The sequence below is a fragment of the Hemicordylus capensis genome, chromosome 3, assembly GCF_027244095.1.
Source record: "Hemicordylus capensis ecotype Gifberg chromosome 3, rHemCap1.1.pri, whole genome shotgun sequence".
Classification (NCBI taxonomy): Eukaryota; Metazoa; Chordata; class Lepidosauria; order Squamata; family Cordylidae; genus Hemicordylus; species Hemicordylus capensis.
The window spans coordinates 87,808,084-87,830,220 of record NC_069659.1 but is presented as its reverse complement, the minus strand read 5'-3'; the positions used below and the strand labels follow the sequence as shown (position 1 = coordinate 87,830,220).

At 44.2% G+C, this 22,137-nt stretch overlaps 1 protein-coding gene across 11 annotated transcripts in view; it reads left to right on the top strand.

The window, feature by feature from the left end:
• The window catches only part of SYNJ1 (synaptojanin 1), a 131,327-nt gene that overhangs the window by 14,217 nt on the left and 94,973 nt on the right, over positions 1-22,137 (top strand). For all 11 annotated transcript variants that reach the window (XM_053308153.1, XM_053308159.1, XM_053308154.1 and 8 more), the window contains exons 3-9: positions 365-451; positions 3,928-4,195; positions 7,016-7,241; positions 7,926-8,009; positions 9,622-9,683; positions 10,271-10,367; positions 17,721-17,890. In XM_053308153.1, the coding sequence (XP_053164128.1) occupies positions 365-451; positions 3,928-4,195; positions 7,016-7,241; positions 7,926-8,009; positions 9,622-9,683; positions 10,271-10,367; positions 17,721-17,890 (994 nt within the window). The remainder of the gene's footprint in view (positions 1-364; positions 452-3,927; positions 4,196-7,015; positions 7,242-7,925; positions 8,010-9,621; positions 9,684-10,270; positions 10,368-17,720; positions 17,891-22,137) is intronic.

Here is a 22,137-nt window from a genome sequence, read left to right as displayed (position 1 = left end):
CTTATTTATTTATTATTTCTCTGTGTAAATTGCTTTGGAAACTTTTGTTGAAAAGTGGTATATAAATTGCTGTTGTTGAGAGTAAAATAGCTTTTTGGATCCTAGCTTTGATATTTTCTATGATCTAATATTGAAAACTGATAACAACGTTATGATGATTGATTAAAACCATGACACTGTATTCCGAAGCAAAGCCATCTATATTTTGCCTTTAAACTTATCATTGTACTGTCAGTTATACAAATCAAATTGCTGGTTTTGTTTCTTAAATATTTAGGTCAAAGGAACTGGAGTTCTAGAATTTATTTGTGAGTAAAATTGTTTTCCATAATTCTTAATACTATTTTGACATTTTTTTAAACAGCATCTGCAGAGAAAGAGGCAATCAAGAACATGTACTCAAAGGTAATGGATGCATATGGACTTCTAGGTGTATTGAGATTAAATCTTGGTGAGTGAATGATCTCTTTATTTTGTAAATGGCTTTCCTTCTCTTTCACTTGAGAAAAATAATGGCTATAAGACTATTTTTAAAAATAGTTCATGCTATTGTTCTGTTGGTCTCTTTGCTAGTATATAACCACCACAAACCAGAGTAATGAAAAGTTATTTCATTATTTGTACCCAGCAGAATATTTTGGTTTAGTTCTTTGGTGTTGCTGTTTGAATTTATATTTATATTTATATTTATATTTATATTTATATTTATATTTGTATAGGCTGCCCTCTACCACATAACTAACAGTCTGCTTTTTTAAAAAAAACATGTAAAAATGTTATGATACGTTAAACTCATTAAGGTCTTAAACAATAAATTGGTTAATCTTTAAAGCGTGTCTTATTATTGACACACAAGTCTTTGGGCATATATTAAATATTTGATGTGGCCTGTGCTATTGCTTTCAGCAACTTAAAATGTTTTCTTTTGCTCCTCAGTTTTATGAGAGATGCTTTTTCAGGTAGATTTTTATTAGGTTCATTTTTCTGAGCTCTGTTAATAAAGGGCCATTGAGGTTAGTGCTGATCAGCAATGATCTGGTAGTGATCCGTTGATATGCATTAGAATGGGTTCTGCGCCTGCGCGGAAGCCTCTCGGTGTTGAGTTCCACAGCTCCTCTACGGCGCCTGCGCCCCACCCCACATGACCACGTGGCTATTTAAGGTGGGAGGAAGTGCAGGCAGCTCAGTTCCTTTCCGACCGCCGTGGAGATCGGAACATTCGGTTTCTGCGGCTACTCGTACTGTTTCCTTCGTAAAATTGCTATTTCTGTAATGCTTCTACTGGTATCAACCTCGGACTGACTTGGAAAACGCTTTGGCTTTCCCTACTAACTGGCGACAGATCGGACTGATTTCTACCTATAGACCTTGGACTGCTTTCGGAAAACGCACTAGTCTTACCCCCCACTGACTGACGACTGATTGGACTGATTTTTGGCTTTGACCGTGGACTGTTCTCTGGCTCCATTTGTGAGTACTTCCTTGTCTTTTTTTTTTAAAAAAAGGACACTCCCAAATTGAAAAAGACTTTTAAACGCTGTGAGAAATGTAAAGCCAAATTGCCCTCCCAGGATGCCCATAGCTTGTGCTTGCTGTGTTTGGGTGAGGCTCATAATACCTCAGCATGTAAAATTTGCTAGTCTTTCTCCAAGCAAACTCAGAGAAACTGCGAATTGCGTTTGAGGGCTTCTATTTATGATGATGTTTTGGCTGCTCCATCTACGTTGAAGCAGTCCCCTCAACCGCATGGCTCGAGGGACCTGGAACCTAACCAGTCTAAAACCTTGATGCCCATCAGAAAAACCCTGCACGCCTTGAAGAGGCAAGGGGAGAAAATGGCTTACTCGGAAAAGCCCGCCAAAAAGACCCGGAAGCCTTCAACATCGGCTTTGACTCCGTCTCCAACTTCAGCTCAGGACGTACTCTTTGTCTCGATATCGAGACCATCGACGCTGACACGTACAGCCTCGAAGCCTGGCTCGACTTCGCCAACAGAAGACCTAAAGGCATACCATCTCCATGTTAAAAACATGGCTACAGCCTTGGGTCTCGACCTCACTTCACAGGTCAAAACAATTTATGACCCTGTGTATAATTTTATGGCCTGCTCTCAAACGGCCCAACCTGTTGCATTGCCGCCTCTTCCAATAATCTCAAACGCCACACAGTGTGCATGGGCAGTTCCTCATACTTCTACTCCCACTTCAAAGTGACTAGACTTTACCGGGTACAAGAAAAAGACTTTACAAGAAAAGTCTTTACAAAGACTTTACAAGAAAAAGACTTTACCGGGTACAAGAAAAAGACAACACCTACTACACTACGCTTCACTTGATCTTAGCCAAAAGGCCAAGAAAAGGCCACCAGCCGATGGAACAGTGGAGCATATCCTTGGTTCTTTCTGCTTTAACAGAACCTCCTTTCGAGCCAATGAAGTCAGTAAGTCTAAAACTGACATCCTTGAAGACTGCCTTCTTGGTGGCTATTACCACGGCTCGTAGGGTGAGTGAACTTACGGCTCTTCGCATAGATATTCCATACGCCTGTTTCTACCCGGACAAAGTACTCCTATGCCCTGACATCTCTTTCCTCCCGAAGGTTGTGTCAAACTTTCACATAAACCAGGACATTGTCTTACCTACTTCTTTCCAATCCCCAACTACGCCTTTGGAAAAGGCTTTGCATTCCTTGGATGTACGCAGAGCTCTGCTATTTTATCTTTCAAAAACCAAGGCACTACGAAAAACAAAGAAACTGTTTATTTCCTATAAGGGGAAGACAGTAGGCCGAGCCTTGTCACATCAAAGACTCTCCCACTGGCTGGTGGAAACGATCTCACTAGCCTACACTATACAGAAAATTCAGCCCCCCAAAGTCCATAAGGGCTCGTTCAACAAGGACATATGGGGCATCAGCAGCTCACCTATCTGGCACATCCTTCCAGGACATATGTAAAGCTGCCACCTGGTCTTCTGAACTACTATTTGTGAAACATTATGCTATTGACTTTTGGTCTGCGGCAGAGGTGAACTTTGGGAGAGGCGTTCTTAAAAGGGTGTTGCAATAATTCTACTGCTCCCTCCTCCTATACGGAGCTTACTAAACACCCATTCTAATGGATTCAACAGATCACGCCCCAGATAAACAGGTTGCTTACCTGTAACTGATGATCTGGTAGTAATCTGTTGATATCCATTAGACCCTCCCGAACCTCCCCTCCGCAGTAGTACTTACAGTTTCTTGCCAGTAGAACTTACCTGCTCATCACAATACACGACTGCTTTGGCAGTCTCCAAGGAACTGAGCTGCCTTCACTTCCTCCTGCCTTAAATAGCCACATGGTCACGTGGGGCAGGGTGCAGACACCGTAGACGAGCTGTGGAACTTGACACCAAGAGGCTTCCACGCAGGTGCAGAACCCATTCTAATGGATATCAATGGATCACTACCAGATCATCAGTTACAGGTGAGCAACCTGTTTTTTTTCTAACCTCTTTATAAGCTTTGCAGCAATTGTTGCTAAGTGTAAATCAAACCTACTCTCTAATTCTAAAAACTGATTTAGTATTAATGGGAAATTGCTGAAAAGTAATGGAACCTGAAGTAAATTTCACAGATCTAAGCAGCTGTTTTTCAGTGTAGGAATTAAGGCCTGGGTCTAGAGTAACAAGTGGAAATATGTTTGCCAAACAAGGCTTTCTTTCCTCCGCTCTTCTTCACCCCTAATGAATGCTCCAAAACGCTGCTGTGGCATGGGGGACTGCAGTGGGAGGGCAGAATTAGCAAAAAAAAAAGTGTGTGGGAACACCTTGCGACTTCTACTCATGCTGCTCTAGAAGTCTAAACAGGAAATCAGTACTGGGAAACTGGAAGATATGTGCCTTGTTAATGTTTGCCATAATTATTCATCTACACTTGTTTCTACAGGAGATACATTGCTACATTATTTAGTGCTTGTCACAGGATGTATGTCTGTGGGAAAGATTCAAGAATCTGAAGTTTTTCGTGTTACTTCTACTGATTTAATATCATTGCGAAATGACCCATCTGATGAAGAACGCATCTCTGAAGTGCGCAAAGTTTTGAATTCAGGAAACTTTTATTTTGCATGGTCTTCTGCTGGGGTCAGTTTAGATCTTAGTCTTAATGCCCATCGTAGCATGCAAGAACAAAGCACTGATAACAGGTTCTTCTGGTGAGTTCATAAGCTTTAGGAGGCCTGAGATGTTATGTGTGTGTCTGTATTTTGAGCTGTGTCAAGCTTCTCATCATTGCACGTGTTAAAAATCCATTCCTTTACAGCTCTAGTTTTTGGAAATTGCATTTGATCTGAAAATGACATTTAAGCTTTTTATGAGTGAATATGTAATATTATCAGTTATAAAAAGACAGCAACTTGAAGATTTCTGTTAATCAGAAGACCAATTTGGTGAGATCAGCCCTGCAGTGCTATACTGTGGTATAAACACTTCAGCATGCAACTTTGTAGTGTAGAAGGCAGCTGTTTAGATCATTCTTAAAATGTTAAAATGAAAACTAATTCTGGAATATTTCATTAAATATATTTAAACAAACAACTAAGATGGCTTGGGTTAAAAAACATTTTTGCATTTGGCCTTCCCATTTGTAAGGAATTTGCTGTATTCACAATAAAATAACACTTGCTGTCTGAATAAAATGAGTGAAAAGCTTTTCTACCTTGTCCACCTAGAAGTGTCCAAAGGAGAAGTAAAACTGGTAGCATTCAGTGCAAATGATAAATGGAAAAGTGAATAGATATTGGTAGTAAAAAACCAAAACCCTTTGGTGTGGTTCTATCTACAGAATTTGCAGTGTTACAGTAGTGTAAAATATTAAATTACTTATTCTATGTATACAGCTACGTGTATTTAGCAATTCTTCACAGGGGCAGAATTTGGGATTGGGCACAGAATTCAATATATAAAAATATTAGCAGCTTTTAAAAAGCATTCTTGTGGTTGCAAAGAGAGCTCCACAGTTCCATTTTCAGTCCTGAGTCAGAAGTGGAAACTAGGGATGTGCAGAACCGGTTCAATTGTGAACCAGACCACCGCAAACCAGGCCGGTTTGAGTGGTTTGATTGTGAACCACTTCAAACCAGTTCAGGTTGGTTCATCAAACCGACTGGTCCAGCCGATCGGTTCAACCGAACTGATTTACATTCCTACGGTTTGGTCTGAATCCATTCCAAATTTGGACTGAACTGTACCAGAATGGTCCACACCCCTAGTGGAAACTTCAGTGCCCTGCACAGCTCTACATTGCTCTTTTTGAGGATGATAATAAATTATTTAAAATAAGCAACCACTGTGGCTGAAAGGAGTAGATATGTTTTTAAAAGGTAAAATCCTCAAGAGTTTGAATTCTGCTACCTGTATCAGCTTCTTATACTTGTACAATAGAATAATAAAATACAGCTCCAAGAGAGATTTAGAGATTGATTAACTTCTGGAGATTCTTATAATATGCTAATCATACTGGATCTACCCAAGCTGGTGGAAGTCTCTTGAGGTTTCTGTACTTCAGGTTTGTTGAGTTCTGTTTTCAAGTTGACCTTGAACACTGCCTAAAGTTGCAATCCTATGCACATTCTCCTGAAGATAAACCCTTTCAAACACAATGAGAGCTTAAAAGAAAGCAAGCATATATATGATTGCATGTATATTGTGTTCAGAATGACTTGTGTAGGATTCCTCTTGGTTATAGGCCCTTGAACAAATACTCATCATTTAAAAGAATTAATCTGCATTCAAAGAACATGTTTCAAAAAACTGCTAAGAATGTACATAGCTACAGGATATACAGTATCTGCAGCAGTTCCAGTGGATAATAAGCTCCTCTGTGTGCAGGCATTTCCTTTCCTTTTAATTCTCTTTCTTGACTGGTGAATGCCTTGTGGAAGCAGGGGAGAAACCTTGAGGACTGACTGGTCCTGCAAACAAGGTGGTAGAAGTCAGCCTGTTCCGACAACCTCCAGAGCAGATTTGAGCCTCATAGGAACATAGGAAACTGCCATATACTGAGTCAGACCATTGGTCTATCTAGCTCAGTATTGTCTTCATAGACTGGCAGCGGCTTCTTCAAGGTTGCAGGCAGGAATCTCTCTCAGCCCTATCTTGGAGAAGCCAGGGAGGGAACTTGAAAGCTTCTGCTCTTCCCAGAGCGGCTTCATCCCCTGAGGGGAATATCTTGCTGTGCTCACACATCAAGTCTCCCATTCATATGCAACCAGGGCAGACCCTGCTTAGCTATGGGGACAAGTCATGCTTGCTACCACAAGACCAGCTCTGCTCTCCTCTCCTTGTTTAGAATAGCATTTCCAGAAGACTTGATCTTCACCTCAGTGAGGAATAGATATCTTTAACTCCAGGCCCTTTTAATGTTCCCTTGGCGTGCTGTGGTCTCTTGCTGTGATCTGGCCAACAGGTCCTCTACCCAAATATGGAGATACATCCTCCTCCATGTAGTCACAGTTTGACTTGCTGATTGGACCATAATTTACTGTGTCTGCCACAGCAAATGTGAAGCTGTCCCATGTTGGAATCAGTGGAGGAGCCCTTGTTCACATGAGAGTTTAACATGCAAGTTCATGTGATAGTTTGTATTTAATTAATTTTAAGTGCATAATGCCTTCAGTAAAGCTTATGTGAAATCTCATTTATGCTGTCTCTTTATGCTATCACTTGGCTATTGAAAGATATTTTGGCTGCGTTTTGAAACTAGATTATCTGAAATCTAATTTGCCAAATGTGTTTGTCAGTGCCTTTCCACTTAATATTTCTATAAAGTATTTATTACTTTGAAACTCATTATAAAAAATCAAATAACTTGGAAACTTTTAGCAGTTGTCTTGAGTTCCTTACAAACATGCTTCCTTAGATGTGCATGACATACTTTCACTGTGCTGTTAATTGTCTGGTATAGGCTTTATAATGGCATTCTTAAGCCTTTTAATATGCTAATTTGAATTGGTTTTTTTGTTTTGTTTTAATAGGAACCAGTCACTACACTTGCATCTTAAACATTATGGAGTGAACTGTGATGACTGGTTGTTACGTCTCATGTGTGGAGGAGTAGAGATTAGAACAATTTATGCAGCTCACAAACAGGCAAAGGCTTGCATTATTTCACGGCTAAGCTGTGAACGGGCTGGGACCAGATTTAATGTTCGAGGAACAAATGATGATGGCCATGTGGCCAATTTTGTTGAAACTGAACAGGTATGATAAGCGCACATGTTACCTCTGTTAATCTGACAAGAATATATGAAATGGATTAGACAACATGTTCAGCTAAATCCTACTTTCATTAGTATGTAAGACTAGTTTAACTTGGATATAGTTCTCTTGAACTAGGTGGATGTCAAACCTACACTTGTGCACGTAGGTTATACTGATGCTATCATCACATTCTGGAACTATAATGCTCAAAATGTGAAAAAAGAGGGCTACTTCTCATATAAGGATTTCATTTCATTGACTTGCTTCTCCAAAACAGTTAAAACATCATCCAGTGAAATAGACATAATTACAGATTATTACTTATATATGCCCTTCTCCCTAGTAAACATGAGTAACTTTCCCCCAGGTGTGACCTGCATTATACAGGTAACAGAAAATCTGTCAGGTAGATCAGCATAGTTGGGAATGTTATTTTGGAAACACAATTGAATTGGATCTTTTCATTTCTTGTTTCCCTCTAGCAATTTTTTACCACACTTAAATTTACCTACATAACTTCTTTGGAATTCCACTTACTAGGCTTGTGGAAATTGCTCTAGGGCTGTTCATGGAAACAGTGATGTACTGTCTGCTATGCAGAAACATGACACAAAAAGAATGTGTAAAATAAGCCATAAACAGCACATATCAATATTTTAATATAAACAAATATTTCTCCAACAGGTGATATTCCTAGATGAATGTGTGTCTTCCTTTATACAAATCCGCGGATCTGTTCCGTTATTTTGGGAGCAGCCTGGATTACAAGTATGAAAATTATCTCTTCTTCTGTTGCACTTTCCCTACATTAGTTTTTTTCTACCTGCATGTTCAAGAACTAAGATACAAAGATCTCAAGATAACTTTTTACAAGACACATGTTTAACAAGGATGAGTCCATGTAGGAGACTTCAAGGAAGCACTATTGCTTGCTTAAAGTTCTGGCTTTGGGTTGGAAACAAAGTTAATACAAGTTTATTTCATTTTTGTTTCAAGTGATCTTAAACTGTGGGTCAAATCTTGACTGACTTGATGTTTATAGGATTGATTTTACTCTGACTTTGATTGTAGCCATATCCAAGTATTATTTTACTTAGAAATAATCCTTAGGTAAAAGTAATTAAAACTTAAAAATAAAAATGCAAAGGAAACCATGTGCTCTTAAACAAAAACAGTGAATGCCATATAGAGTGCTAACAGCATTTCCTACACTTCCTCCTTGCTGTAGCCCTGTGATATCCCTCCCCCCAAAAGCCATTCCTGCAAATCAAAGGATTGGGGATGTGCACAAACCTGCTTAGAGGCCCTTTTAAGGGCCTCTGAACCGGTTCGAACAACCGGCTGTTCAGCCAGTTCAAAGGCAGGGGGGCGTACCTTTTAAGAGCGGGGGAGGGTGACCTTATCCCTCCGGCTTCTCCGCCTTTGAGTCACCCCTCCTGCTGTTTCCGTGCACATCCCTACAAGGGATGCTCTCAAACAGTGTCAGATGCAACTCCAGAGAGAGGGGGAAATCTCCAGGATCTAGACAGACAGTCCTTGAGCAGAGCTTCCTGTGGTCCCCTGCACCACATCCCACATCTTTGCAGAGAATCCAGTCCTCGGGAAGAGATTCTGCCTGCAACAAAGAGGAAGGAACGGGGAGAAATAGCTAGCACTCTTGTGCCAGCACTGCTCTGGATGTTATTTAATAACATTTTATGCTACAAAAACACTTACTAACAAGTCATCAGGCTTTATTTTGGTCTTTGACTAGCGTAACAACAAAATAAACAAAAACAAGACAATCTACTCCCACAAGGTAATAGGGGATCTCTATAAAATTACCTAAAACATAATATAGTGAGTAGAAGAAACTAAAAGTTAAGACTATGAACATAAAACTCTATGTAAAATTAATCACTGTATCAGAATGATACCTAGTATAATGGTGGCAAGACAGCAAAATTATGTGCCTAATACAGAACACTGTTAAATCTCATACCATATTGTATTCTATACTATGTATGGCAACAGCATATCCGACAAATAGATGCAACATACATACAGGTGGTAAAATATTTAGTTCTTATTAAACTCTAAACAATTTTTGCTAGCTATAAGGCAGAACTTGGCCACATCATAGTATCTAAAGTCATTCTGAACAAGTCAAAGTTTTTCAGAAAACAGATGAATTATTTTTCCTATTGGTGCCTTTCCTGTCCTCCTTATTGTTGGTCAGTTTTAAATTGTGAGCTCAAAGTGAGAGAATTTGGTGTTTTTAAAATGGCTGTACAATGTCTAGCAACTCAAATGATTTATAAATATAATTTTAGGTGGGGGGGGTGAGGAACCTGTAATTATTGCAAGTAAATATTAATTCAACCATGCACTTTTGTCTAAGGTGGGGTCTCATCGTGTTAGAATGTCAAGGGGATTTGAAGCAAATGCACCAGCCTTTGATAGGTAAAAAATCCACCCTTCCTTCTAGCAGCAGATATTTAGTTTGAATTCTCCAGTTGGCATTGCTCTAGGCATTGCGGGGTTTTCATATTTCTGTACAGTTCTTAAGCATAAGATCAGTCTAGTGGAAACTGAATGAGTTAATACAAGCACTTAAAGGATAACATGTATTGGTAAACGTTTGACACTTGAGAGAGCTTAAAATGAAATTGGGAGCAGCAATCTAATATTGCATTTCTGCTGAGTGTTAGAAATGAATTTTATGTCACATGTAAGTTGACTCCGGCTTAAATGACAAACTTTTTAAAAGTATGGATCTCATGTTTTCTCATTTGGCAGATTTTTGTAACTCCATCCATTTAGGTGCTCTTGGGCTTTATTTCAAGATAATGCTTCAGGCCCTGTTTGTAGGCTCCTGTGGGCCACTATAGGTAGCAGGATGCTGGACTAGATGAACTTTGGTCTGTTCTAGTAGGGCTGTTCCTTGTGGTGTTTAGTGGCTGAAGATAATGTAGATGTTCTTTTGAAAGCTGAGTGATGCTAGTCACTTACTAGTGTCAAGAATAATAGACTTTTTTTAAACCTTGCAGACATTTCCGTACTCTTAAAAATATATATGGAAAACAAATAATTGTAAATCTTCTTGGGTCAAAAGAAGGGGAGCACATGCTTAGCAAAGCCTTTCAGGTAAGAATATTTTATAAATTCTTCTTACAAGTGTCATTTTGTCATCCTTTCATTCTGTGTTAAATCAGAACAAAACAGGCACAGTTAGAAGTTGGTGACTAATGTTAGAGGGACAGTGTTGGAACATCAAGACGGATAAGCATTTACTTTAGGCTTGGTTGCTTGATTACCTGCAGGAGTAACTAAGCCTCTGAGGAAGACAAGTTTTAATCTGTTTCTTTGTAGGTAGCAAGAGGTCCTCCAGGATGACAAAGTGCAACTGCGCCATTCAGAAATAGTGAGATTAGAGATACCAGTATTATTTTTATACTTATCATCCACAAAAGAACATTGGCCAAGAACTAGAAAACTGCTTTGGTTCAAAAAAAGAGGGTTTGTACTAGCCTACTGGACAACTTTTTTGTCTTTAAACAGCAGGCCACTGTTCCATATTGCAAAACTATTTTTGAAACTCCCTTCATTTTCAAAAGCAATTTGCCATTGTGGTTACTGTTTCTGGTGGTTTGCTGTCTGAGTTAACAAGTCTGAAGTCTCCTTGGGCTCATGAAAGTAGTTCCAGTTTTTTGGTACTGATCACTGAAGTCAAACTCTTATGTTTGTAAAAAGAATTTGTAGGGTTACACCGTTATAAGCCAGTGAAGGCCATAGCTATAAAAATACAACTAGGATTCTGGTATACAAAGTTCCTCAGCTTTCTATATTGAAAAATCAAGGAGGTGCCATGAGTAATTCTGGCAGTTTGTAAGCCAGTGAACATAAATCCTATATCAAATTAGTAGGAACCATAGTTCATAATCAAGAAGTATTAGGTTAGTAAATTATCACTGTTTTTTAAAGAGAAAAACCATGCCTTACATCTGGCAAATCTTATGGCGGTGGTAGTAAATCGGCTTTTGTGGATTATCAGCTCACAAATAATTACAGGTGGACCTCGTTATCCGTGGATTTGCATATCCACACTGGGAAAAAGACACCCAAACTCGGTATATGCGGGGAGAACAGAAAACATGTGGACCTTGTGTATCTGTGGGGTGTGGAGGTGGCCAGAAATGACCGCAGAGGTCATTTCCAGCCGTCATTTTCTTCGACAGAGCCACAAAATGGCTTCCGTCTTTGGGAAAAACAATAGGGAAGGAACCCAATAATTTTCGGCCAATTTGGAGGCATAGCATGATTCAGGGGGTGCAGCAAAGCATGGTAAGAAGCTCCCCCCTGCAAAATTTGGCTGATTTTCATCTGACCAGTAACCTAACCCCTGCAATCCCATAGGCCCAATTACTCGATATTTGCAGTTTCCATATCTGTGACTGCAGCCTGGAACAGAACCCCTGTGAATATTGAGCTTCTCCTGTATTTCAAAATTCAAAGATGGTAAATTTCCTTCATGTAGCACCTTTATCTAAGAATTAGTGGGAAACAAAGTGATCATTCTCGGTTGCTGGCAGCCAGGGGCATCTCATTGGGTTATCCCTTCTAAGGAGCTCCAAGGCAGGACAGAGTTTATTGGTTAGAAAAATAAGTCCCGCCTACCCGAGCCCGAGGGGGATAACCCCACCCCAGTTCTTTCTGTCGTAGCAGCTCCAAAGGCAGCTTTTTTCTTCGCTTCTCTTGCTCCTCAGCGTTTTTTTGCTATCCTTTAACCAATTTTCTCTCTTTTCCCTTCACTTCTTCATCTTTTTACCTCTTGCTTCTGTTTCTCAAAACAAACAAAAAAAGAACCTTTAAAACTTCTTGCAGCTTCTTGCTTTCGCTTTCCACCTCTCCCTCCCCCGCTTCCCTTCTTCGCTCCTCCGTTTATGGAGCAGCTGATTGGAGGCAGAAAGGCAGTTTTGGTCCCCAGGGGGCCAGCTCAACAAAGCTTCGGTCCGGGCCGTTCCCGATCCTTCCAGGGGCCGCCTCTTCGGCCGCAAGCCTTGCCGCCAACGCCGGTCCCCACCAACGGGAAGCTGGAGCGCTCCCCCACTGAGCCACGCCTAGCCGCTCCAGCCACTTCAGAGCCTCCGGAATGCGCAGCGGCACAAACAGCAGCAGGAATCTCGGCCGCTATCTTACCGCCCGAACCCTCTGCTGCAGCTGCGTGGGCGCCGGCCGCGAATCCACCTCCCGCGCCCCACGCTGTAGAGCCCTCCGTCTGTCTCCCGCCCACAGGCCGCGAGACACGCTCGGTTGCGGCAGCCCGCAGGAGAGCAGGGACAGAGTCCCCGAAGAGACTGGAGGAGATTTGCTTCAGGAGGCGTCCGGTGGCATACCCCCCACCCACCTCAGCAGAAATCAGAGCGATCTCCCTGCGGGCACAGGAACTCCTCATGGCAGAGAGGGCATGCGAAACCGCAAGTACCTGCGGGGCGATGGGGGTGCCCAGCTATCTGCTTCCTCCAAAGAGGGGACTGTAAAAAGTGTGAAATCTGCTGCTACCTCCCCGAGCCTAGCTTCCGGGGTAGCGGCTGCCAGTCAGAGCCCAGTATGTTCTCTGCCCAGAACTATTCCACCCGAATGGCAAGCCTGGTTTAAAAACACTATAATTGATACCATACTCCAGGTTAGGCCACCCAAGAGACCTAAATCCAAGAAGTCTAAGCGCAAGTCTAGGTACAGGTCAACCAGCCCTGAACCCGTTGACAGCGCATCCATTCCACCTCCACCTAAAAAAGCTAAGACCAAGACTAAACACTTGGTACCAGGCATTGCCATTCCCCATGATACAGACCCTCACTCTTCTGAGGACTCTGACAATGAAGGGGAACCCCCGCTGGAACCCCAGCACCCTGACCCTGACTCAGATACAATCCCAGACAGGGAGGAGGGCGAATGGTCAGATGGGGAGGGGGAGGAACCTGCATCTGTGTCTCAACGACTATTTGTGGCAGAGGATTACTCCCCTCTAATGACAAAAATCATTAAGACAATTGGACTACAGGCCAAGCCCACGCAAGAGCAGGAAACAACTAAGGGGGACTTAGTTTTTCCCAGAGCAAAGGCCAAGGATTTCCTACTGCCTATGCCTGAACTATTCTCTGACGTGGTGAAAGAAGAATGGCTTCTGCCTGCTCAAAATCGCAGGCCCATGGCCATAGCCAATAAATTCAACTCTTTCCAACAAAAAGCATCTGACATGCTTAAGACGCCCAGTGCCGATGCGCCCATCGTTCAATTGGTGTCCGGTTCCTTGGTGCCAAAGGACGGTGAAACTTAAAGATCTAGGGGATAAGAGGGCTGAGCTCGCATTTAAAAGAGTACACGACAACTCAGCCTTGGTGACACGTGCCACCTCGACCACCTCTATGGCAGCCCGCGCCTCCCTGCTATGGGTGGATGAGTTACTTAGTAACCCACCTTCTGATCCAGTCCGCATGCGCCAACAACTCTTAAAAATTCAGAAAGCCCAGGCATTCATGGCGGATGCAACCTTAGATGCCATTCATTTCTCTGCCTGGATATCCACAGCCACAGTGGTGGGCAGGCGACATTTATGGCTAAAAAATTGGCAAGTGGACTCAGCATCTCGAATTAACCTCACCTCAGTACCCTATGACTCTTCTAAACTTTTTGGGGACTCTGCCTTGCAGGGCGTGTTAATTGAATCCAAAAACAAGAAGAAGGCCATGCCGACCTCCACTCCCAAGAGGACTGATTGGCCCGTGCCTCACAAGCCATTTCAATACAGGCAGCCAACTCAGTCCTTTCGAGGCTCCCGGCCATTCGGAGGATTGGACTACAGGTCACAGAGAGGCTTTTGGAACAGACCTCGCCAATCCTTCAGAGGCATGGGGTCATTCAAGAATCCCCCCCCTCTAAGTCCAGACAACCACAGCAATGACGCGAGGCCTACATGGCATGGGGGGCGTTTGTCAGTGTTTCTCCATGCATGGGAAGCTTCAACTTCAGAGGAATGGGTCCTAAGCATCATCAGGCACGGGTACAGAGTAGAGTTCATCTCTTCCCCCTCCTTCAAGTTCCTGCCAACTCTGCAGTCACGGGCATTCGAAAAGCACTCAAGGATGCTCCAGGCCATTCAGCACCTCCTGGTAATCAAGGCCATCGAGCCAGTTCCTCCTCAGGAGGAGGGCGGAGGGGTCTATTCTATTCTGTTCACCGTGCCAAAAAAGGACGGATCCACAAGGGCGGTCCTGGACTTAAAACGATTAAACAAATGGGTTCGCAAGGACCACTTCAGCATGGAGACCTTAAGGTCCATAGCAGAAGCCCTGCCCGCCACGACTTCCTGACTTCAATAGACCTGAAGGAGGCGTACCTTCACATCCCAATACACCCGGACAGCAGAAGGTATCTATATTTCAAATACACGGGCCGGCACTTCTAATATACAGCACTGCCGTTCGGACTCTCGTCCGCTCCCCGCGTCTTCACAAAGGTCCTCGCCCCACTGATGGCACGCCTGCGCATGCAAGGGATCAGGGCCTATGCGTATCTTGACGACTTGCTCCTGCAATCTCGCTCCAGGCCAGAAGCCCAGAGGGACCTAGACGCCATGCTCTCAGCCCTGGATCTCCACAGGTTCACCATCAACTTCGAAAAGAGCCACCTGACTCCATCTCAGCAAATTTGTCATCTGGGGGTCATGATAGACAGGGCAGCTGCCACCATCTCGCTGCCCACAGACCGGCGGTTAACCATCCTGTCGGGAGTGAAGCAGGTATTGGCAGCCAAAAGGACTCCTCTCAACATTCTGGCAAGACTCCTAGGCCTGATGGTGGCCACGATAGAGGTGGTGCTGTGGGCTCGCTTCCACCTTCGCCACCTTCAGTGGTTCCTCCTTCCACACCAGCAGGCGATCGTCCAGAAATCCAAACGCCTCCTCGACCTACCAGCTCCAGTCAGGTTATCCCTCAACTGGTGGCTGACTCCAGCACACCTCCTGTGCGGAAAACCGTTCCTGGACCCCCCCAGGATCATCATATCTACGGATGCCAGCGACCGGGGTTGGGGAGCCCAACTTCAGAACCTCTCCGCCCAGGGCCTCTGGTCTCCAGAGGAAAAGGCTCACAGCATCAACTGGAGGGAACTCAGAGCCGTATGGCTAGCTCTCCAGACATTCCAACCATTGGTTCAAGCAAGGCACGTGCTGATAGAAACGGACAACACGGCAACCAAGGCTTACGTCAACAAATGGAGGGACTCGATCCCGCTCCATGTTTCAGGAGGCAACTCTACTATTATCTTGTGTGGAACAACACCTGGGATCCCTGATAGCCCATCATGTGAAGGGGGAACTCAATGTGGTGTCCAACTGGCTGAGCCGTTCGGACGTCTCTCCGGGAGAATGGAGTCTCCACTCGGAAATCTTCCAGCAGATCACGGAAAGGTGGGGTACCCCAATCCTAGACCTATTTGCGTCTCCGACCAACACAAAACTACCAGCATTCGTGTCAAGGTTCCCATGCCAGGGCGCGACCGCGACCGACGCAATGTCAACTCCTTGGCCGGTAGGCCTATTATACGCCTTCCCGCTGACCCCGCTCCTGGCGAGGGTGCTACGCAGGATTTGCATCACCCGAGTGGAAGTCATTCTCGTGGCCCCATTCTGGCCCAGACGTCCTTGGTTTCCAGAATTACTGCACCTGGCAACTGCTCCACCATGGGAACTTCCTCCAGTTCCCGATCTGCTGTCACAAGGACCCGTCCTTCACCCAGATCCAGCCTGGTTGCACCTTGCCGCTTGGAGACTGAGCGGTGCCTTCTCAGGAAGAAAGGTTTCTCTGACGCGGACCTGAGCACTATGCTGGCCTCCAGACGACCTTCAGCAGAGAGGGTCTATCAATACACTTGGAGGATGTTCCTACGCTGGGCGTCTCGACATTCCATACCCAGGGGCTCAGGGTCCATCAGACATCTTCTCCAATTTCTGCAAGACGGCCTGGAGAAAGGCTTGCGCCCTAACACCCTGAAACGTCAAGCAGCATCCTTTCTCCCTCTTCTGGGGGGCATGGAATCCCAGATAGCCCAGGCACAAGCTGACCTTCATCGTTTTCTGAGGGGCGCCTCCCTCCTCTCCCTGCCTACCGTCCACAGGTTCCCATCCTGGGACCTGCATATAGTGTTTCAGGCCATCCATCTCAACCTTTTGAACCTATTTGCTCCATCCCTATACGAATACTGACTTTTAAGCTGGCCTTCCTGGTGGCCATCACCTTGGCCAGGCGAGTCTCGGAACTGAGCGCCTTATCTGTGAACAAAGTCTTCTGCATTTTCCTTGAAGATGTGGTACGACTCATCCCAGACCCCTTCAGGCGCCCAAAGGTGACATCCTCATTCCACCTCTCACAGGACATATTCCTACCATCATTCTGTCCTCGTCCAACTCATCCCACTGAGAAGAAATGGCATAAGCTGGATGTATGCCGCTGTCTCAAGGTTTACATCAGGCGCTCCGCCTCATTTAGAACCTTAGATGCCTTGTTTGTCTCCTTCCACCCACGCTCCATGGGCTCAGCAGTTTCGTCTGCGACAATTGCAAGGTGGATAAAAGCCTGCATCTCAATGGCTTATGAATCTCAGCGCATCAAACCACCGGCATCCATAGTAGCGCACTCAACGAGAGCGGTGGCAACATCGGCGGCCTTTTCCACCAACGCTTCCGTCGAGGAAATCTGCAGAGCGGCCACGTGGGCCTCCGCCTCAACATTCACCAGGCACTACAAGATTGATGAATATGCTTCAGCCAGAGCTGCCTTTGGGAGACGGGTGCTACAACAGGTCCTTCCACGATCATAAGTCAGACCGCCCCCGCCCGTATTGGCTAGCTGTGGTATGTCCCAATGAGATGCCCCAGGCTGCCAGCAACCGAGAATGGAGCGTTGGTTCCACTTACCGTGAAAGCTTCTTCTGGTTGCTGCAGCCAGGGGCATCTCGGCCCACCCAGCTATGGCGCTCTGACCTAGTATCGGACAAGGACCAGGGTGCTCAGTTTGCAAACTGCGGGGAGATTGACCTCATGACTCACTCCTAGCTGCATGTTTATCTTCTTTTTCTTTCTTAAAATTCTCCTCAGAATGCTATCCTAGTCTGCTCTCGGCCCGAAAGAACTGGGGCAGGGTTATTCCCCTCAGGCTCGGGTAGGCAGGACTTATTTTTCTGACCAATAAACTCTGTCCTGCCTTGGAGCTCCTTAGAAGGGATAACCCAATGAGATGCCCCTGGCTGCAGCAACCAGAAGAAGCTTTCACGGTAAGTGGAACCAACGCTCCGTTTTCAACTATTATGAAAGTAAAAACAGATTTAAACAATCACTGGTAGTATCACATGTTTTGATATTACTGAAGGAATATTTTAGAATGCTTATACCTATTTGTTGTTAATACTGTTTTCTCCCTTTTCTTCTACCAATTTCATTAGAGCCATTTGAAAGCATCTGAACATGTTGATGACATAAAAATGGTGAATTTTGACTATCATCAAATGGTCAGAGGTGGAAAACCAGAAAAGCTACACAGCGTTCTTAAACCACAGATCCAGAAATTTCTTGAATGTGGATTTTTTTACTTTGATGGAAAGGAAGTTCAAAGGTTTGGATAATTAGTTTATTTTACAGAATAGAATATGCTTCTCTTTTAGCTTACTCTTCCTAGAAGTGCAAAAACTAAGTCTGAAAAGGCAGACATTTAAAAATAAAAAAAATTCTATAGCTATCTTGTTCTTGGAAAATGGCCTAGAGCAGATTTAAAACTACTGATCTTTTAACATGCGCACTCCCTCTCCTGTCCTGTACAAATTTCCTTCATCCTTCCTTTGTTGGTTTGAAGCATGTGGCAGAATCTACACCAAGAACCACTGAAATTAATGGGACTTAAATTAGTTATGATTAACTTGTTTTATTGATTTCAATTGAACTTAGTCATGTGACTCACTCTGGATACTGCTCATGGTTTGATGTTGAATATACACCAAGATTAACCAGGACTTGAAGCAGTTTTGCCAATCCTAATCTAAGATGGAACTGGCTAGTTTTAACCATGGCTAGCTTGGTTTTTAGCTAGTTTTAACCATGGTACAGTTAAGCCCATGAAGGAAGGCAGAAGAGAAGGGATGGGAGTACTCCAAAGCTCTTAACTGTGGGTGACAGTTAAGTAGTGGGGATGTGCATGAAACGGATTTTGTGTTTTGTTTTGAGTTTGAAACAAAATGCAAAACGGCCAAAACGTTTTGTCAAAACATCTGTTTTGACGAAACAAACTCGAAATGTTTTGAGTATTTCAGCCATGGGGGAAATGGGGAAACTCAAAACACCCCATTGTTCCCCATAGGTAGTTCCTAGGGGCACCAAAGTGGGTTGCGTGGTAGGGCATGAGGGGTGCTACCTTCTACCTAACACACAAAATAAATGGGCAAGTGGGTGCTTTTTAACACATGTTTAACCTTTTCCTCCAAACCCCACAGAATCTTATGTGGTTTTGGGGAAAAGGTTAAACATCACCCGCTTGCCTATTTCTTTTGTGGATTGGGTGATGGGTAGCACCCATCATGCCCTACCACACACCATTTTGGTGTCCCTAGGAGCTACCCATGGGGAACAGGGTATTTTGAGTTTCCCAACTGTTCCCTATTTCCAGAACAAGCTGCACTCAAAGTACACATGCACACGTTTTGCATTGCAATTTGCAATGCATTTTGCAATCCTGCCTCGAAAAACTCTGCAGAAGCACACTGTAAAAGGGAATCTGTCTCTCACAACACAAAACACATTTCAAGCAGGCCAAAAAAGAACCCACTGCTAGCTACAGTGCCTGTACTGCGGTAACAACATTGGCTCAAGTTGCTCTCTCTCACACAGTTGTGACTCACTTCCTAGCATTGCAACAGCTGCCACAGCAGCATCCTTAGCAGCAAGCATAGCCAAATGCTTAGCTAGAGCAACTTCAGCCACATTTTGACCGAGTACAACTTGCAGTGCAAGATTTCAGAGCAGACCAGAGCAGTGAGTGAAGCACAAGTTAATCTCAAGGCCAGACATGGAGCTCATCCCAGCAATCACCAAAAAATGTCACACATACAAATAACATAGAGAGCTCCCACTGTCCATTTCTCTCCACAACACTATCTCACAAACAAAACAAACCATAACTCAAGGAGGAAGGCATCCAAGTTCTGCCTTCATCCATCTGAGGTCCAGCAAAACCAGATAGTTATAGCAACAATAGCACAGCATATTATACTCAGTGCTAAGAAAAGAAAACCACAGAATCAAGCCTGCCTTCCTCCTCTCCTGATGTATCCTCTTCTAGAAAGGCACAGCATAAGGACTCTCTGCTTCCCAGTCCCTTTGAATGCATTTTGGACTTACTTCCTTTTTGTGTCCCCTCCTCCCTTCCCCCAGCCAATGGGAGCACAGTTGCCCATGACAACACTTGATTTGTATGATAAGCCAACAAGAAGCAAGGAGATCACAAGCCAATCGGAAGCCAGTACCAGAAAAACAGTCAGCAAGGGTATTGAGTAGTATTAAGTCTGCTATGGGCCTTAGTCATCCCACAGAATTCCATAAAACCTTAGTTTCAGCAGAAGCAGAATTGTTTGCTTATTCATGTATTCGCATTTGAATTCCATTATGAAAAGTGGGATATAAAACTGTGTATATGGGTTCCCCACACAGTCTTCTGTTCAGCACCAACTAGACTTAGACTTCCTTTGTTACAAGTTAGCTACTACTACAAATATTTATATACTGCTTTTCAACAAAAGTTATGAAAGTTTACATAGGGGTAGATAAATAAATAAAGATGGATTTTTTTATCATGTGGTGTTAAACCATGCCCTGGAAAACATTCAAGGCGCTTGAGCTCCAAAATTCCATTAAAGACTTTTCAAAAACTCAAAATCTAGCTACTATCATATAATAGGGGCATTTTTCTTGAGCACTCTGTACATCTTCCATTTGCATGCAACACAATAAAATTTCTAAAATTCAGCAGTATGTCTTAATCTGTTTGAATATATGATCTGGAAGTGAACCATTGTCATCATGAGAAATGGGTTACTGCACCTGCACAGGGACCTTCCGGATGGATTAATTAGCTCCTATCTGGCGCCCCTTCCTGCCATGCATGTGCTCTGTGCCTTCCTTTTTCCAGCGGTCGAGCGCCATTTTGATTCAGTTTCTTTTCTACCGCTGATGCATTGAGACCTTCAGGTTATTACTCCTCATTATTTTGGGGGGGGGAAGTTATTGGAATTGACTTTTACTCGTTTATGACTATGGACTGCTGTACAGACCTCAATTGATCAGCCACCGTCGACCTGGATGCCAACATCGGTGCCAAGTGCTGTGGGTCAGGGCGCTTGTCTTGTCTATTGATGAGAATCGATATTGATTCGACACCCCACCCCCCCACAACAGCATCGATACCAGTTTCTATGCTGATAGAGCGTTCGCTCCCACCAGCGCCGGCGCCCCTCGCTTCCTCCACTCCATCGACGCCGACTGCAGCCATACCTTCTACCTTGCATATCCTGGTCCTTTCCACATCGACACAAGTGACCCCAAAGTACCAAGCCCCCCTGCCATCATTCGAGGACACCAATGTCGATGCAGAGGAAAATCTGCCTGCAGCGACTCGGTCTCTACTCTCCCTTTTGGACTCCTCGTCCAGCAAGTACTCGACTTTGACATTTAATGGCTTTTTACCATCTGATATTGAACCGGCACGACAGGTAGTACCTACTACTGCGACGCCTTCGGCTTTGACACTAACTGCAGCCCATCTCTGATCTCCACTTACCTGGCATAGCTGTGGTTTTAGCCACTCCGCCCTGGGGACCACCTCGCCTGCGGCACCTTATGTCTTTGAAGGTTCCTGGCCCCGGGTTACTGTGACATCTTCTACCACAAGGGATTCACACCCAGTGCCTACTTATAGTTCAACTACAACACAAACTGACACCTTGGTTGTGCTCCAGCAAGCATCCCAAACACCCTCAGTGTCTGTCCACTCTGCGTCAACTCAAACAGACCCCCTGCCGGTGTCTCCTGTTGCAACTGCAGAGACTCAAACTACCACTGCTATGAAAAGGAACATTCCTTCCCCGATCTCTCCTTCAGAGCACTATGGCTCATCTGATTTTGAATCTGACTCTGAGGAAGAAAGTACCCCTGTGGACCCACCTGTGGATGTGGCACCACCTACCCACGTCTCCCCGAATGATGAGCTAAAGGCTTACCATAAGCACATTCGAGTTAGGGCTGATGCCCTAGGCCTGAACATTTGCTCCCAACTTGCTACCGTAGATGATCCGGTGCACAACTTTATGCTGCAGTCGCAGTCAACTGCGTCTGTGACTTTACCAATGTTACCCGTGATGACAAAGGCAGCGAAGTGTGCTTGGGAAGTGTTGCACACATCCACTCCCACATCAAAGAAATTGGAAAGCCTTGATCACATTCTGGATAAAAACAATGGCTACCTACTAAAGCATCCAGCACCAAATTCCTTAGTAATTGACTGCGCCTCCTCATCAAAGAGTAGTAAACATCATGCAGTACCACCAGATGAGGAGGGAAGGAAGTTAGATATGCTGGGGAGGAAGGTTTACTCGACCTCCTGCCTGTCCATTAAAGTGGCAAATTATGCGGCCTGCACAGCAAAATATACACACGGCTTTTGGGAGCTCTTGGAGAAAGATCTCGACTTGCTCTTGCCACAAAACTTTAAAACGAAGTTCCGCAAGACTCTGGAGAGCTAACGTGCAGACAACTCAGCATTGCCAAACACTTGGCGGAAAGTGGGTTCCGGGCAATGACAGCAGCCATCATTTTACG